Genomic DNA, 19,046 nt, shown 5'->3' with positions numbered 1-19,046 from the left:
TCAAAAAAAGCACATTTTATTTCACCATGGAGAAAAAACACACACCTGAGTGGTGAATTCTCTCTGGCTCAAAGGAACTCTGAAATAGAGATGAGCCTGTTTAGTTTGTTTAAACAAAATGTCATTGGCTCTATAGGAGGAAGGGAAGAAGAGGGGAAAGAGAAAAAGAACTAGAGAAAGACACAGGAAGAGAAACCATTTGTTTCAATTACACAAGCTTAACTGCTTGAAATTCAAAGTGCTAGAACAATTAATTCCCACCCCCAACTTGAAACACAGTCATAGGCCTCGAAAGAGTCTCTTGATTTAAATTGAACACAGTAATATGGTCTCAGTGTTTTGCTTCAATCCTCTTTGCGCTCGAGAGTCTGTGTTGTGTGGATGCCATTGCTGTAGACAGGGAAGGGAAGTGTAGAGAATAGTCCCTCCGCCGTGGTAAAGACGTTGGCAGTGGGCATCTGTGCGAGACTGGCACCGGTGCCTGCGCCACCAAACGGACCCGACATATTGAGCCGGTGCACATGGTGGTAGAGCATTTCCATAGGTGTCTTGGCATCAATACCAAACCCAGGCCCGTTCACGTCCACAAAGTTGACTGCGGCATGGCCACTGGGTAGCAGGTTGCCCTGCACAGCCAGTGTGACATCAGCGGGTGCGTAGCGAATGGTGCCTGCCGTGTAGACACGTGGAGCTGCTGCTGTGCTGGTGGCAGCCAGTGTGCCTGCAACACGCTGCACCAGAGGAAGTACCATGTTGCCTGTCTGTAACCGCTGAAGGGCCTCTAGGTCGCCACTGTACAGCAGAGAATTCTGGGAGGTGGGTGTGCCCTGCTGCTTATCACGTGGTGAGGCTGAAAGTGGAGGTGATAGGGGGTCAGAAGTTGAGGAGTTAGACAGTGAGGGTGCCAGGCCGGCTGAGGTGGGAGCACTGTTACTGCTACTACCGCTGCTGCTGTTGGTGAAGTTGGGCTTCCTGATGCCTGCTCCTCCTTCAGTGCCTGGTGGAGTGAGGACTGAGTCAGGGATGGCAGCAGGGAAGGCTTCATGGCCACTAGGAGGCTTGGTCATGCTGAAAGGTGACTCGTTGCGTGAGATCTCCCGGTTGGGCGGGAAGTTCCAGATGCTGCTGTCGTTGTCAAAGTTGATAGGCTCTGCCATCTCTGTTTTGATCTTGAGCACTGAGGCAGTCGTGGGTGATGGAGGTGGCAGTAGCGGCGGCTGCTCTCCCAGTGTTGGATCCAGACTTCCTGGACTCGCTGTGACATCCTCTGGTGGTGAAAGTCGCAGACGTTGACGGCTGCCCTCCCATTTCTGCTTTTTCCTCCTTTTCTTTCTCTTCTGCCTTTTACTTGTCAGTGGACCACTCAGTTCTTCTTCACTGTGGTAGTCCTTCATAATCTCATCATTGTCTTCCTCTTCCTCCTCCTCATCCTCTTCCTCAGAGGAGGATGAGAGAGAATTGTGAAGCTCTGCTCCTTCACCATCACCATAATGCTCCACTTTAATGGGCAGACCACTGAGACGAGCCAATCGACTCTCCTTGTTCTCTGCTTCACAATCTGAGGGTTCCAAGCTGTCCTCACTCTCCTGGCTCTCTGCATTACTGGAACTATCCTCCTCCTGATGCCTCATCTCTTGCTCAGAGTGTCTGGTCGGCTTCTTACTGTCTGACTCTGGCTCTTCACTGTTCTCAGAAGACTGATTTCCTTTCCCATCTGACTTGGAGTTATCATTGTTTTCTAAAAGAAAAAGAAGGCAGGAATGTTTAGGTAGCATATAAGATCACAGAATTTATCATGAGCACTGCTATTTCTCCCATCATGCGTAACATTTACCAATCCAGTGCGTTTCCTCTAAACCAGGTTAAACTAAAAATGTATTTTAACTGATCAGGCAATAGCATAGGGCAGCTGAATATACTTGGTAAGCTTTAACTCCCATGTAATGTATATTTAAATTACTAAAGCCATTTATTTGTAAATGATGTGTGATGCATCTGCAGAGTTTTTTAATATACCTTCATCACTGATTTGAGATTCAACAACTATATAATATTTTGGGAAGCAAAAGCTTTTAGACCAGACAGCATTATAGCAGAATTAGTCATCACTCAGTGACTCATCTGTCACTTCTTTAGTCATGGGTGTCCTTTAAATGCTCCAGTTTCTTCCACTTTAGGTCAAGTTCCCTGATTACTTTTTATAATGGACAGAACAGTGTGGCTTATTAATCATTGTTGTTCCCCATCGCTGCCATATTGAAGTGACATCTCAAATGCACTCTGTGGATTTCTGTGGTTTGGTGTTACAAGGAGTGAGCCAAGTACCTTGTGAGACTGACTGAGTGAACAAGGAAGAATAAGACGGTGAGAGAGACAGAATGAGGAAAAAGGAGTCAGGGCATGATCTAGTCCAGCTGCAACTGGCACAGACGGTAACCTTTATGATGAAGGCTGGCAGAGGGCTGGCCATGCTGAGGTGCCAAGAGGCAATATGCTGGCACCCTCCCCAACCTGTCAGTCTACCTCATCCTCTCAGTGCCCCAAACCCATCTATGGAATCACACTCAATCTTCTGCTGGAATGCATAATTAATATCTCCAGCTGACTGCCCAGGCTTAATCAACCTTTTAACCATTTTTACTAGGAGTGTTGAAGCCTCATGCCTCTTTACCTTGCAGGGCATAATTGGCCATTTCATGAAAGGTGAACACTTGAAATGGTATGGTCTCTGTACTACATGAAAGCAGCTGAAATGTTAAACCTCATTTGTGCAGCCTTTATTCTACTGTTATAACTGTAATTTATTAGTTCATAGAATGTGTACAATCCAGATTTGAAGAAATAATTTACTGTACCAGAATTATCCTTTGAGTCAGACTCTGAGTCAGATGTTTCCGAGGACTCTGAGGCTTTCTCTGGCAAATTTGGAAGCTGTGTGATATCGATGGGAGTGTCTTTGTATTCCAGATTACTGTCCAAAAAAAAAAAGTGGGAGAGAGAGAAGAGCATTATTCACAGAGCTGAACTGCTTCCAGTACATGGTGGAATGAAGGTGAAATAACCTAGAGTACACTTGCTGCTCCTGAACATTTTAAACATCCTGATTGATCCAGTGTTCACGAGCACACATCTCTCTAATGATCTCAGACTTAGGCGCTGCTCGTGCCCACAAAGGGAGAGGAGATTAAATAGAGGCTTACAGAGATCTATTTATTTGGCTGTTGCTGCCTCGCAATTGCAAATGGAAATCCTCTAGCTTTCTGATGGGAATTGACAAATAAGCGTCACAGTAATTTGGGATAACACTTAACTGAAGGAGCACTGTTTACCTAAGCACATAGTTGACCCAGATGATGTTCTTCTCATTGGCATTCTTGGCATTAATAGCAATAGTGGCACTGGACTGGATCCATATATAACCTCCATTCTTCTGGATCCAGCGATAGTATTTTGTCACACACTGACCTTTATTCATTACTAGAAAGAGAGAAACAAAGAGGGGAGAAAATTGTTAGTAACTGTGTTATATATTGTAAGCTATGTTACATCATAAGATTTTACTGCAGATCATTTCTTAAATAAAAGTAAGTAATTATTTTATTCTGTTGCGAAAGCCTGAACTTGGCAGTGCTAAAGGACTGTACTGCATCTGGAATTTCCTCATAAGAGCACAGTACCCACACTGGCTCAGCAGAGTGCGCTGTGTCTGCTTGCACTGTCTCCTAAGCCATGTCCTTGTCTGAGACTACTCCTATACTGTGTCCTTGTCTGGCTGCAATAAATTTGGCTAAATTAAGTGCTAAATGTTATCTCAACCAATATGTATTTGCATGAATCATTTTTCTGTAAAGCTAAAATGGTTGAATCAGAACTAAGTCACGAATTTATGTTCTTTTAAATACAGGCACATTTATAAAAAATAAAAAAAGACTTTAGGTGATTTTAGGTGAATTAGATATTCAAAAAAACTAAAACCACTACAAACAAATAATATTGTTTAATGCACCATTCAAAGCTATGCTAATTGATTTAACTTATTGTCTGCTTTCATTGGCAAATGAAGGGGACAAATGAAAACCAGATAAACAAATATCTGATAGGAATTTGTTGTTTTTCTGAGTTGCTCACTGTGGTTATTGTTCATACCCTTGTTATAACCTTCACCATTTCCTCACTGTACACACTATGGTCCAGAATACTGAAAGCCTGGGAATCTAAACTTAGTGTTTAATTTCAGGAAACAAAATGATTTCCACAGTAACAAATAGAAATGTGTTTAAATTCATCCAAGAGATTTATGTATGTTCTCAAAAGCAGCGATATGAAGTTAACAAGGAAATCCAGCAATTCATTTTAAAACTGAGTCTGTACGAAGTCCAGGCTTGTTCTTTGCTTGGTTCTATCTTAATGAGTTGGGCTCATCTGCATTGCCGTCAATACACTGCAGCCCTGCCTCAGCCTGGTGCTGCTGCTGAGCAGGTGAGCCTTATTTTTTAACCCCTTTCACTTACACTGCCATTAAATCAATCAGGACCTGTTTGCGCTATTGATTTAGTGGTAATGAAGCCGCCCCCTCATTCTCTCTCTCTCTCTCTCTCTCTCTCTCTCTCTCTCTCTCTCTCTCTCTCTCTCTCTCTCTCTCTCAGAATCATCTCTGCAGCCTTTGGAGGCATTAAAAGGAATACGGCATCTTTAATCTAGCTGTTCTCTCCTGAAGCCTCAGGCTAGCCTGGAGGATGGGCACTCTCTCTCTCTCTCTCTCTCTCTCTCTCTCTCTCTCTCTCTCTCTCTCTCTCTCTCTCTCTGTCTATGCAGGGCCTCTGTCCTTCACTTCCGTTTAATCACTTGGATACATTCCATAATAGCAGCTACCTTTCAGATACCCTTTACCCAACATGGCCCCCATTCACAGCGGGAGAGGCATGGGGAGTCATTGTCACATAAAAGCAAGTCATTTACACCGTGAAATTGCTTTATGGAAAAGTCCTTGCAGTCCATTGGGGTATTAACGTAAAGACAAGCCTTTTATGAATGAGTGGGACAGACTTTGGTAAAAGTCTCCTGGCTAGAGGCAGAGCTCTTCTTACCAGGCTGGGTGGTGTTTTGTGATTTGTAGTAATGTACTAGTGTAGTAGTCCGGCTCACCCTCACCCTGAGCTACAGAAACGACTACAGCAATGTTCTCTTAAGGGTGAACAAATGATAATGTGAACACCTACAAACTTTGTATCCTAAAACAAATGTCGTATCGAATGTCATGTGGACTAATTTCCTGAATGTTATCAGTAAAATAAAATAAGTAATAGACAAAAACATATCTGAACAGATGTCCTGATTTTTTACAGCATTTAAATCTGTTAATAAAGGAAATTACTATAAATGTGGCTGTGTGTATCAGGTGTATTTTTCTGTCTTGCTGCAGACGGTGGAGTCTGTCTTTAAGCTCAATAAGTAGTGAGGGGAGTCTTTCATTAAAGTCAGTTTGAACTAGTCTACAGAGAGCAGCTCTATGAGTCTGCCTTCAGGCACACAGCCTCCCTCTCCTGGGGTTTCTGCACACTTTTCTCAGCTATCTCTTCCCAGCCCCCACCCACTGTCTAGGCTGGTAAAAACACACACACGCACACACACACACACACACACACACACACACACACACACACACACACACACACACACACACACACACACACACACACACACACACACACACAGAGCATTTACACAGAGCGTAAGATGCTTAGCTGTGTAGCGGAAAGCCTTTTGTTAATTTATGGTGTGTTGCTCCTGATCCGTGGCTGACACAGGTGAGGTCAGCTCTGTCACATTACATTTCTGCAGATAGGAAACATCTGCTTACATCAAATACCTTTGAAAAGAGCTGATGTTTGCACACCAGACTAAGCACATCCAGCCATGTTCGTTTTGTTACAGAAAATTGAATAGAACAAATACAACAAATGCAATGTTGCACACTGATAGCGGGGAGGGAAAGAAATACATACAAAACCTGTAATAATATACAGGACTGGCGATGACTATAGGAATTAACATTGTTAATATACAGTATGTACACTGCTTTCGTCTTCCGTGCACCTCCAAGACTGTTATGTACGTTTAAAAGTTCAAGAGAAAAATTGGACATGAACAGGAAAGGAACAGCCATCCTGTCATGTTGAATAATTGGGTGAAGACAGTTTAAGTTCTTTGACTTCTTCGAAAAAACATTGATTTCTGTGCAGCAAAAGGAGGAATAGATGGCTCAGTAACATTCATTCAGCACAGAATTCAGTGGTGTATTGATGGCAACCCTACTACAAATATCAAGGCTCTAATGACTGAGAGCTCCAAAGACTATAAAATAATAATAATACAATTACTATATTTAAATATTTAGTAAAAAATCTGACTACTTTTTTTTTGTATCTCCTGATGTGTAGATATGAAAAGCATCACAATATTACCAGCAATGAAAGCACTGTTTGGAGTGTAACACAGTTACTGTGCTGGTGTGTGTGTGTGTGTGTGTGTGTGTGTTAGTGCTGGCTGCCCTATTGAGCAGAGAGGTTAGTGCAGCAAGCCACGCTCTCTCATTTCCCTTACTCCAGCTGATCTGATGGCCTCGCGTGACCTGATGTCATTCTCTGATTGGCAATCAGGAGAGCAGCGGCTGCAATGCGAACGGTCGCTGCTTCTTCAACACACACTCCTGGCTCTGCTTGATGAGCCCTTCATCTGAACGGCAATGACGGTGTCAAACTAAGCTGGAATGGTCAGTCAGGTTATACATGCAGAGTGTTCTCTGAGCAAGTCAAAGATTTCCTCGAATTTAATTTCAGAGTTCATTGTTGTATTTTGATCAAAATGTGCAAAATGTGCATCTGGATTTAAAACATTAGTAATTTTATTATTTTGTTTAAGCCAATTTATGACAACCGAATTTCTTCAATCTTTGAGATTAAACTTAGTTATGAAATTAAGTGACCTATTCATCTAGAAGTTTCTCTATATGACACTGTATCATATAAATTCTTATGAATTCAGTCTTGTATAAATGCTATAATATTTCTACCGAATTTGAGTAAATCTGCAGTTAAACTGATTTCTCTTAGAGCAGTTACTGTTTTTGCTTTCACATGATAAAATGTTAAGCGAAATACTGTACGACTGTATCACACATCAACTTTGCAGCTGGCCCTTGCCATCGCTTCCACTTTTATGTTAATTGCCTGCATTGTAATGTGTAATAGATGGTAAGACAGACAGGGACAGCTGGAGATTTGTGGTTCTGGGCCACCCTCAGCCTTCTAACTCCCTCATCAATGCACTCCTCTCTGCTTTCTCTCTGCTGGGTTTCAAATCAAGGCCTAATGGACCCAATCTGGTGGCTTTTTAAGGCAAAGGGACACTGCAGTGCAGCGGTAATTGCACTCTAATTCAGTTGAACTTGCAATATCTAATCAGACAGCTTCAAATTCACCCAACAGCCCCAAGGACACTCGTCCTCCTCCACAAACACCTAATAAAGTGAGGGATTTATCCCCCCCGCCCCACCCGTGTGCCTCATCCCTCACTACTTAAATAATGGCAACTTGCCTGCTGCCGAGGCAAGCGTGCATTTACTGTATGAAACGCTACGCTGCTCTCAATGACGTTTTGAATTTCTGCCATGACGTGCAGGCGAGTGGAGAGTACAGGAAAAAAAGTGTCCTGCCAAAACACACTTAACAGATGATTTAGGATATTCAAAAGCACAGTCGCACCTCCAGGCAGTCAGTGCCCCTCCTGCCGAGAACGATGATAGTAAAGCATGCCAAAGGTTGTGGAGAATTTAAAGAGTATTCCTGTGGGGTATTTGCCAAGATAAACACTTCATGGTGTAAAGGTGTTATCAAAATGCACTGGCTGTATACGGAGAAGGGCAGCATAAACCTGAGAGGAACACTGAGACACACAGGAGTTCCTGTTTTCAGTGGCGTCATCATGTTTTTTGAGTGACAGAAGCAAGAGGTGAAATGACAGATAAGCCATAAATTGTGATTATTCTTATTTGATCACTACAGACGATGTTGAAAAGTAAATCATTTGTGCTCATAGGATATAAAAAAAAGAAGTGTCCCATTAAAGTAGAATAATGGATTAAAGAATCAATGATGTTCAATATCAGGCTAGATATATTCCAGTTAATTACTTTAGTCTGTTTTTTTTTTTAGACTGCTTAAAATTAGTGGTACAACAATACGTCGGCTGTTCAAATTTAACCCATATTTAAATTGGCATCAGCCAACACAGTCTAAGGACACGACCCTTTATATAAAACTAGCCTTTGAGTATACATGCTGGGTTTTAGTCTATAATTTATCTTTCAAAAATAGTGTACAACGGAACATTGTTTAAAAGTTGGTTACATTATGGCTCTTTAGCTAAATTCACTAAACTTTGGTAAATGCCAAATCTGTCCATCATTATAGTTTTTTTAGTTTGCTTATGGGTGTCAAAACTTTTAATAACTAAATGACACGGTAGCCTTCAGTAGCACTAGTAATGTAATGGTAAAGTAAGGATCATGTAAAGCTTAACTTAACTTCCTTAACTTCAAGCTAAGTCTGAAACCATTCTTCAACATGGGAATGTGAATTAAGTGCAGCGCACAATTTTTAGTGTTTACTTGATATTCATTTTTGTATTATTATTGTATATTTGCATAAAATAACTGCAGAAGATCATTTTTACATGCAGTCTTAACCAAAGCTGCATCATTTCCAACAGCTTTACAAAGCTGATACTGATAGTACGCTTCGTCTTTAAGAACACTGTAAACAGACAGACACACACCTCAATGCTCAGACTGAACAATATGGTAATGATTCCCATTTTTCATTTCCATAATTTCTGACTAATTGATATGTTTTGACTTTATTTCTTTCACCTGTTCTACATGACATTTCCTTTTTTTTTGAAGAACAAACTAATCCCTGAGAAAGCTTTTCTAAACATCGCTACATGACAGAATTCCTTAGAGAAACATTTCAGCTACTTATTACTGCTTGCAAATTGACACGAGTTGACTGTATTAAAACGACCATGGAAAATATTGCTTGTGTTTTTACTCGACTCTCAGCTGATGGTGACTTTGAGCAGATGCTGTTGTGCTCGAGCAGAGCATATAAACAGTGCAGGCATCCATACAAACTCTGTTCAAATAAAATCAGTAGAAAATATTTATGAATGATAGTAGTGTTACCATTCACAAGGCCTGGAGTTACTTACAGTCTAAATGGCTGTGCCGAATGCCCTCCACGTCCTCGGCATGAATAAACTGATAACATCTTTTCCCTATGATGTCCACAGGTGTCAGGTCCATGTAGTCACTAATTCTGGAGGGGAAGGAAAACATGGAATTCACTATCTTTTTGTTACGGTGATGCACCAAGGCTAGAAAATCAGTCAAAAGATCTTTACTGAAACAGGTGCATGCAGTAAAGCGTCAGTGGTTTCCAAATTCTTCAGTAAATGAATCATTCTCTTAATTCTTTCATAATGATTGTATGTTAAACTCTACCTACTGTATAACTAATACAAATCTAATTCAGTTAAAACAGAACTATCACAGATTTTAAATCTTTTTTTTTGCCTGACTCTTACAGGAAAAGACTGAGATTGAACGGCATGTTAAAAAAAAGCTTTCCAGTGATGATAACTATGCAATAGACTTGGCCACATGCCATTCCCTCATAAATATGTTAAGTGAAGGGAGCAGTAAAAAATTCAGCAGCCATTGGGGTGACTTTAATCCTCGAGACATAAATAAAACTAATAAAACTAATAAGACGCTTCCTTTCAAGCCAGACCAAATTAGGATGTTCTCATTTTGCAGAACAGAAATGGCTTTGATACTGTAGTAACAGAGGTTTTGAAAGTAAAAATGAAGTCTTTCTGGGCTGAGTTTCAAAAGAACGATAGATGTGGCAGGAGCCTCAGCACATATGGTTAATTAAAGAAATTAAGCAACTGATGAGGATGAATAATATTTTGAATTTAAGTGATAAATGACCAAATCAACACCTCATCAGATTTAATGGCATTGATCTTGCACTTCGGAGGGAACAAGGCTGTTACCTATTTTCACAGTAGACAATGTTGAGATCCATGTTGACCCGTGTGACGAACATTTGGCAGTCGATGCGAACTTCGTTAATAGTGGGGGGAGGGAGGGCATGAGCCACCACCACCATGCCCATTATCTGATTGGGCACGGTGCGATTGTGCGTTAGCGCCATTCTTATCCTCAGCCTGCCCGTGATGTGAATCACCTTAGAGAAAACAGAAAGATAGAGCCAGTTCAGAGAAAAGTCCACAGTTCATAAAATGGAATACATGTGCTTTATCTTTGGGCCACTACACTCAAATATTGGGAAGGAAGCTTGCACTGTGAGTAATAATCCCAATACACTGTATTTTTAACCTGGACAAAGACAAGACCATAGCAACCTGTCAGCTGTTATGAAGGATTTTCTTCCACTTGAAAGACAGATAGAATACACTGATAATTAAATATTAAAATGTAATAAAATAATAAAAACGTAAAACAAAGAACAGATGCTAATTAGGTTTGTCTAGCTTTAAACTTTTACAAAGCTTTAAACTCTTCACCTCATTTTGCCTTGAGAGAACGACTAGTTCGGCAACCCTGCGTTTTCTATTTATTTATTTATTTTCTTAGCCTATCCATTTTAATCAGCCAGATAAACCAGAGGGGAATTGTTTTGTAATTTTTTAAACTTCTGACACTGGGTTTTCACTGCTTCACCTCTGAGCTGTTATTTTCCTCATTCATACAGACAGATTTGGCCCCTGTAGTCACTTCTCTCGCAGGCCGTGAGCGCGCTTTGATGCTTTGGGCTGCTCCACTGGGGGAAAAGACCAAAACCAAGGACTATGCGACTGCCACTTTAAAGAAAACGAGGCCTCTTCTGAGCCTGGATTTGGAGCTGGTATGCACTGCTTTAACACTCGAGACATCAAAAGCTCTAACAAATTAGAGAGCGATTAAGTGAGTTTCTAACTTTCCAGGATATGTTACAATCAATTTGATTCCAGTTTGCACTCCATGATTTTTCTGCTTCTTTATTGTTTTTATTGCTTCTTTCGTTAACTGGATATGTATGTACATTTTATAATCAGTACTTTTTATAAATAGATTTTATGAATAGCTTTATTGAGGATATAGTTTAAAGCATAAATTAACCCAATCTAACCTCCATAGGTATTGCATCCATACTGTAGGTAGAGCATCAGGCTAGGCAGATGTGCTACCTTGTCTGCTCTCTATATAAACAGTTGCCTATTTGTTTCCCTGCAGATAACAGCATTACTTTGTGTCTGGGATATTGACTGTGGGGGACTGATGTTATTTATCTTTTTTCAATATGTCATGGCTGGATCTTCAAAGCCATGCTATATTGGAAATATACAACACATATTGCTGAAATGCAAACAGAAAGATGGAACCAGAAACCTCTGGAGTTGTAATATAGTTTAGAGACCATCATATAGAAAAACGGATTGTGAAATGCTTAATCTATGTCAGTCATTCTACTGTGTTATGAGACATGATTGGAATTTGTTTTATGAAATGCTCACACACAGTCTGAATTTGAAATATTATAAAGTTGTCCCTGTGACTGCTGAATATTATAAGACGTAAAAATAAAAAAATCCAGGGATTCGAGGGTAGCCTGGGTCCGAATGGATGTTGTGCTTGAGGAGGAATTGGCACAAGATTGCAATGTGTAGCTGGCATTCGGCTGGTCTGTATTTGTCTGCAGTCTGCAGTGTGGATGAGACTGAGGGATTGGCATGTAGAGATACTTAACACAGCTGTTGCCAGCCTTCAAAAAACAAGACATCACAGCACAATGTCAGAGACAGAAAATGTCTAATTACCAGCTGATATCAAACCCACTTGCGTCGCCTCATAAACTGTGCAGCACTCCAGAGAGGAGGTCTCTGTGAGATACATGTTACCACAAAACACGGTTTCACACAAAGACCATGGTCCTTTCAGTAAATAAACATTTAAATGTATTAAATATATACCAAATGGAAATGATCCTTTTAGAAGCCCAAAGCTAGAGGCATCAAAAAGTTAGTTTGAAAATACAACTTTTGAAGTAAATGCCACAAAGAGAGTGTCGGCAGTGAATTGCTGCAGGAGTGCTCTTGGCAAGAACATCATAAGCCCTGGCAAAAACATTAAATATGCTCAGGCTGCTAAATGCAAACTGACACGGCAAGGGCTTGCCACGGCTGCGGTGAGAGGCAGGCGCATAGCATATCTCAATTTAATACAAGCCAACATAACAAAGGGATCAATTTTTATAATTCATGGTTTAGCACACAATGCACTCTCCCTCTCCCCCCTCTCTCTCTCGCCCTTTCAGCCCCTCACCCCCGGTTTGGTGAATGTAGTGGAGGTATACATAAGAAATAAGATTCATCTGTTCCTAGGCATTCTCTAGAGTGCTTTTGAAATGTGATACAGCACAAATAATGACGTGGAGCTTTTACATGAGTGCATTAAATGAGATGAATCCTGAGATATGCTTAAAAAGGAGAGGGGCTTAAGCTGGAGAGGAATTCACTTTGATTTGACCTCCAGAGTGAAGAGGGGATATAAGCAGCCACCATGTGCCGTGCACCTCGCCTCTCCGAATCCTGTCTATCGCCTAATGCTGGTATGCCAAATGCAAAATTCAGACCTTTGTATTATGTAACAATGTGAGGGTTAACTTAATTCAGAATAAATGTAATAAGAAATGTCCTTGTGTGACTCATAAGGCACATTTACAAATGCGAATATTTATGCAGTGGGGTAGCTTCCTGCTTATTTGCATCAAATCCATGTCCAGACAGACGCTGCCAAGAAGCCAAAGTGAAGGGGGATGAGAAACCCATGAGGGAGATGGCTGTCTCTCTGTCTATCATTCCCATGTATATCCTACTTACATAGAGACATTAATCCAACATTCCCAAAAAGGAGAATAAAAGCATTAAGGCATGAGATGTTAAAACACACCCGCTACTTAGAATATGTTCAATCCAGAGTATCAAATGAGTGTTTAAAAATGTCTTATGCACAATGTCTCTGTTCATCTGGATTAAAGCCTCAAGAACAAGCCTCTATAAAACATTCTGTGCTTAAATTTGTAGCAAGGTCTTAATATGAACAAATCAATTAGCACATGTACTGATAAAAATGAAAGTCACAACTCAGAGCTCCTTCTAGTCTGCAGGCCAAAATGTGAGACTTGCTTGTGTAAAATCCATCAGCATATCCCAAAACAGCTCTAATCAAATAAGCCACAGAAGCTGTCAGCACGGCGAACGTAATATATTCAGCCCAACGTCCGCTACACACTGTATTACCACACACAGGGGAGCTGTGATTGAGTGCAAGGAGATTTAGCTGCTCGACTGAAGAGCCAGAAGGCCCCGGGACATGGCGTTACCTTGTAGCCGGAGGACTTGATGTGGACGCCTCTCTTTGTCAACGTGGACTTCATTCGTATGAAGAAGGAACGCTCCAACGTGTTATCTGGAGAGAGGTGACTCGGACTGCTGGACTCCACTGCAGGAGCAAACACAACAGAAAAAAAAATCCAATTACTTTACATTACTTTTCCAATATGGTAGTGCGCAGTTAAGCCCTGGAGAGGAGACGATATTAAACAGCTCTGCTGGATGAGATGGCTTGTAAGAAGCCCTCATTGAGTTTCTATCATCTAGAGCTGGATGTTTAATGGAAGAGCACAACCTAATGAGGAAAAACCAAATGTCAATAGAACTTTGACAATGTTTGAATTATGCCCTCAAAAAGCAACAACAGTTCCCTGTTCTAGTGCGATAACTGCTCTATAGGCTTTATGATATTGTTCAAACACATTTTGTAAAGCAAGCATGACATAATATTGTATTTTATTAGACATCTGCGGATTATAAAACGAGCAGATTTGGAGAAGTCCATACTGTAAGATTACATTTAATGTCAAAACACAAACACAAAATGCTAAGCTGTAAATAGTTTGCTCATGCTGACTGACGGCTAATATACAAAGAACGTTCTGGTTGATTTTAAAAGAGCGTTCAGCTGACAAGGAGCAACTTTCTTAAATAGCATTCATCTTAGAATTTTGGTGAGACATTAACCATGGCATGTTTGGTGTCTGCCATTTGCCTTTTTTGTTTTTTATATTAGAGCTAAAAGGCTAACAATAGCTAACAAGGAAATCTGTCTTATAATCGATTCCATAAACTATTAAATTCTTAGATAATGCCAGTATTGTTTAGGACACTGTCTGAATTACTGTCATCTCTAAAAGCTAAACATGATGGAAGCATTATCTTGAAAAACTCTTTCTTTTCTTTGGATTTTTCCTCCCCAGGACACATCATTTAAAATTTTGGAGAAAAACTTACCAGAAATGGTAATAATGTGCATTATAATACAGTTCCATATTGAATTAAATGTGAATAAATTCAAGACAAATTATTAAAGATGTTTTATGAAGCAAGTAGAAGCAAGCATCTTCACAGAGAAATATCGGGAATGAGACAGACTTAATACTAAATATGCGTATACAGCAGGTTCTCTTTAAATCTAATTAAATCTAATTGTTTCAAATCTAATTAACAACATCACCACTAGGACTGAAAGTTTCTGTCTCCTCAGTTGAAGGCTTGCAGTGCTAACAAGGAGTTGAACAGCATTCAGATGGAAATACTCTGCATATCAGACCGAGAGCTCAGGAGACAGAACACAAGCGTTTGGACAGAACTGGGAGACTTGAGTGGAATAAGATTACTCAGAAGACACAAGGAGAAACTCCACTGCACTCTATATGACAAAAGTGTAGTGGCATTGCTTTAGAAACAGAGACACTCACAGAGAGGGAGAACACAGTTTCTGTTACATGGCAATTGTCCTTTTTCCTATTCTCTCTTTCCCTTTCTCTCGATTAAAATGCTCAAGCTCTTTCTTTCTCTCTTTCCTTCTGAAAGGGGAGAATACTGTCTATCTTGTAAATCTGTTTCCTCTCTCTCTCTCTCTCTCTCTCTCTCTCTCTCTCTCTCTCTCTCTCTCTCTCTCTCTCTCTCTCTCTCACACTCTCTCGTTCTCATGAATCTGTGATTCTCTCCCCTTCTGAAGACGTGAATTAAATGACATTTAAAATCTAACTAGTCCTTTATCACTCTGGGGAAAAGGCAGAGCCATGTTATATTTAGTCATTTCATTTCTTCTGATTAAATATGAATTACTATGAAATTTTTCTCATCATCTAACACAGCAGAATACGCCAACTGCTTTTTAATACACTACATAAGCACAAACTTCAGCTCTAAGAGTTTAATTCGCCTCTCTAATCCAATCACATCAACCTTATTTCTCTTATCAGAGATTCCCATTTTGAATTAAATGAGCTCATTAGTTTTAATCAAAGGCAGAGAGATCAAAACTTACACTTAAATGCTTTAGATCAGAGCTGTCAGTCAAGCGTAGAGTTCTATTTTACTAAAACACAAGATCAGAAGCCCTTAGAACTCTGCATTTTCATTAGGCATGTGGCAGGCTTAAAGAAATACAGCATTCTTTCTTTGACACTATGTGAAGCAGAGAGGTCATTTACAGCATGCCCTTTACCAGCGCTCACTGCAGGTATTGGCTGGAATATGAATTGTATGAATTATCATTTTTTTTTGTAGTAAAGAACCTGAAGATGCAGCACTTAAAATGACTAAAACACTAAAATTATTGGGAAGAGATCACCAGCTTAAAATGTGTGCGTCTATCCACATATTATTATTATTATTATTATTATTATTATTATTATTATTATTATTATTATTATTATTATTATGATCATCATCATCATCATCATATTGCCCTGTGACACTTTTCTTTCTTTTGAACATAAGTCTGTGTACCTCTCAGTTACTTGTGCTGCTACTATTATCAGTGTGTCACAATACCATTTGAGGCATTTGGTATAGTTTACAGCTGCTGCAGCTCTCTGAACCTCAACCGTCACAGTTTTCCACTCATCCAGAAATCTAGTCAATCAGTGTGTCACCAAGACGTGTTTGCTCGCTCACATGCTTCCTTTGTTTTTTACTGAAGTGATTTCTAATTTACTAATCCAGCTAACTAGTGATGAAGGTCTCTATGTCCTAAAATCTTTTCTGCAAATACCTTCCTCAAACATAGCTTACCGTAATGCAATGAACTGAACAAACCCTCCTCATGTAGCAGAACACTGTAATGTTATGAGAAATCACCTCGGAGCAGTTTGGGCTGATGCTTTTCAGAAGCAGCCTCTTTAAAATTGAACTGCAAATGAAATTTATTTAAACTTGAGATTAAATTCATCTGAACTGGAAATTTAATTTATTTGAACTGAAATGAACTGAAATGCTTACGTGAAGATGATGTCATCCTGCTCAAAACTCATGATACAGACTCTCTGTTATTTTACAGACTTGTTTATTTAAAAGTGACTTAATTATATATAGCGTAATAATGTCATTTTTGGCTGTTACAGAATTTCTATTACTCATATCTGTTTCAGAGCTCCAGTGCAAAACTAAAGAAGCATAAATGCCTGACCATTTATATTTAGTGTAATTGAAAAAAAAAATGCATTTCCTTTTTTACCCAAGCGTGCTAGATACTGCTCACGCTGTTCTCTGTGCAGTTATCTTCTACGTGCATGTCTCAGTCAGAAAGCCTAGTATTGCTGCTGAGACCAGTGACAGGTAGACTGTAAATCTGCAGCATTTATAAACGCTTTAAGATTGAAGTGTCTGCTATGTGATTCCATATAAATGTACAGTATAAGCTAGGCTATCAGGATCATTCTAATTATTGTATCCAACCAGATACTATATTTATCCAAATGACTATTACACAAGATAATTCAAAATTAAACAATAATCTTGATTGAGCCAGATTAAATATATATTTTTAGACAGGTAAAGCATAGAGTGGAAAGGATACGATCCTGCATGTACAAGATGTGATGGAGATTCCCGGCATCATCATTAAGGATAAAATGACTGAGATTATGGGAGTGTGCAGGCAGAACAAGGCCTTTGTGTGTATGTGTGTGTGTGTGTGTGTGTGATCTTATATATTTGTTGCCATCAATACAGACTGACATCCTGCTATACTGTATGTTTTTTGAGTGAACTGCCATTTCAATTCTGTACTGTTGTACTGATCATTGTTTTAATAATTTTGTTGCAATTTGCTTCTTCCCACCTCTAAAGGATTTACGCTGTGCTCCAAATATGACATAAAGCTCTTAAATCCACGAATATATGGCAGAATTCTTCAGTCAGCTTTTAACACAGCAGACTATTTTTGCAAGTTTAAAATACAATCTCCTCTAATACACCGCTCTCCTACTGCGAATCTGCTGCACATATAAAACTGACAATATCTGAGATGATATTAAAGGGAGGATATCATTTGTGTGAAAGCGCAGTAATTTATAGTTCGGAAGGCTCCGGGATTAATTTTCTTGATGAAACCCTGGGGAATAGTTGTCTCTAGGAGTAAGTGATGAGATTTTGAAAGTATTACTCTGCGTGCTGTGAGTGTTGACCATCAATAACAATCTGGCAGGTCCTGATGTCCACTCTGTCCCTTTCTCTCAGTTTTTTTTTACAGTGTGAGACTCTCACACACACGACATGCCGCTATAGGTCACAGCCTGTGAAAGCTCACTTACTCAAGGTACAGTAGATGTCAGTTGAAATGGTGGTGCTTGGAGGCCTAGATGAAGTTATTTGTGCTAATTTTTGAGGGACTGCTAGCCGGATTCAGTTACAAAATATGAATTACAGGAATTAAAGCTTTGCCAGAAAAATATATTTAAAGTTAGTTTTAAACACTATAATACAGTAAATGCAAAAATCTCAAAATTTAAAATTATAGATGCTCACATAAACAATCTCCTTAACAGATTCCCATGAGGCCTCTCCTTTAGAGGTGTGTGTGTGTGTTTGTGTGTGTTTGTTTGTGTGTGTGTACATACATGTCCCTGTTTCCATAGCGATCCACTACAATGTGGCGGACATGCACTCACAAACAGTCACGATGTAGCTGTGAACATAGCGAGAGCATAAACACTCGAGCAGAACTCTAGAGCCCTACAGAATGCTTGGGACAGATGAGGCGCGCCTGTATGAGCACATCTGTGTGATATCTATAAATATCAACCAGAAACACTGCAGAGTTTAGCATATATATTTAAACACTTTTTCTTGACATTCAGATGCACGTAAACAGAAACAGATTTGTGTGTCCCCTGATCTTTCAGTAAATTAATAAAATGTATAAGCAAATGAAGTATGCAGAGTAGTAATTAGACCGGGTGCCATTAACATGTGTACTCAAAAGCCAACTTTACTAAAAGAAGCTTTTTTTTAGTGGCAGAGAAACAGACAGTGCTCTGAATCAGCATGCCAAGGTGTACTGTAATTGCAGTCCCGGATAAAGCCATGCATTCACAGCAAAACACTGCCGAGCATCATAAACATGAGATATCAATTAGCTGCTGTTAACACTGTTTTTAATTAGTCGCTCATCTGCAAAAGTAAAGCAATAATCAAATGTGGGGTTGTAAATAAATTTTAAAGTGCTCTAATTGAAGCCGTTTTTTCCGTCTCAAATCGTAGCATACACATTTAGATTTATCGCTTGCTTGTTTTACATCAGTTCACACAAATCAATCAAAAATGGTTTCAGGGTCATGTTTACTTAGGTTAATGGCACCCATGAATTTTTTTGACTACATTTTTGGAGAGATCAGCCTGCAACACAGAGTTGCTCCAAACATTCTCTAACATTAACAGTGAATTACAGGCTGTCGAACACGACAGCGGATATCCATTACTCTAAAGCAGGGAGAAAGTGCACGCGCAGCAATCTGCCGAGAGATCAGTCACATTACTGTTTGATGTTATTATGACAGCTAGAGGCAAAG

General features: G+C 39.7%; 1 protein-coding gene across 3 annotated transcripts in view; it reads right to left on the bottom strand.

Moving 5' to 3' along the window:
- The window catches only part of LOC113659486 (neuronal PAS domain-containing protein 3), a 218,132-nt gene continuing 199,086 nt past the window's right edge, over window positions 1-19,046 (bottom strand). For all 3 annotated transcript variants that reach the window (XM_027172293.2, XM_027172295.2, XM_047821804.1), the window contains 6 exons: window positions 13,512-13,630; window positions 10,120-10,313; window positions 9,271-9,377; window positions 3,330-3,477; window positions 2,856-2,971; window positions 1-1,738 (listed from right to left, as the gene is read on the bottom strand). In XM_027172293.2, coding sequence (XP_027028094.1) covers window positions 345-1,738; window positions 2,856-2,971; window positions 3,330-3,477; window positions 9,271-9,377; window positions 10,120-10,313; window positions 13,512-13,630 — 2,078 coding nt within the window. In that variant the 3' untranslated portion in view covers window positions 1-344. The remainder of the gene's footprint in view (window positions 1,739-2,855; window positions 2,972-3,329; window positions 3,478-9,270; window positions 9,378-10,119; window positions 10,314-13,511; window positions 13,631-19,046) is intronic.

Source organism: Tachysurus fulvidraco, chromosome 12, assembly GCF_022655615.1.
Source record: "Tachysurus fulvidraco isolate hzauxx_2018 chromosome 12, HZAU_PFXX_2.0, whole genome shotgun sequence".
NCBI lineage: Eukaryota > Metazoa > Chordata > Actinopteri > Siluriformes > Bagridae > Tachysurus > Tachysurus fulvidraco.
This window is presented reverse-complemented; position numbering and strand designations above follow the sequence as displayed.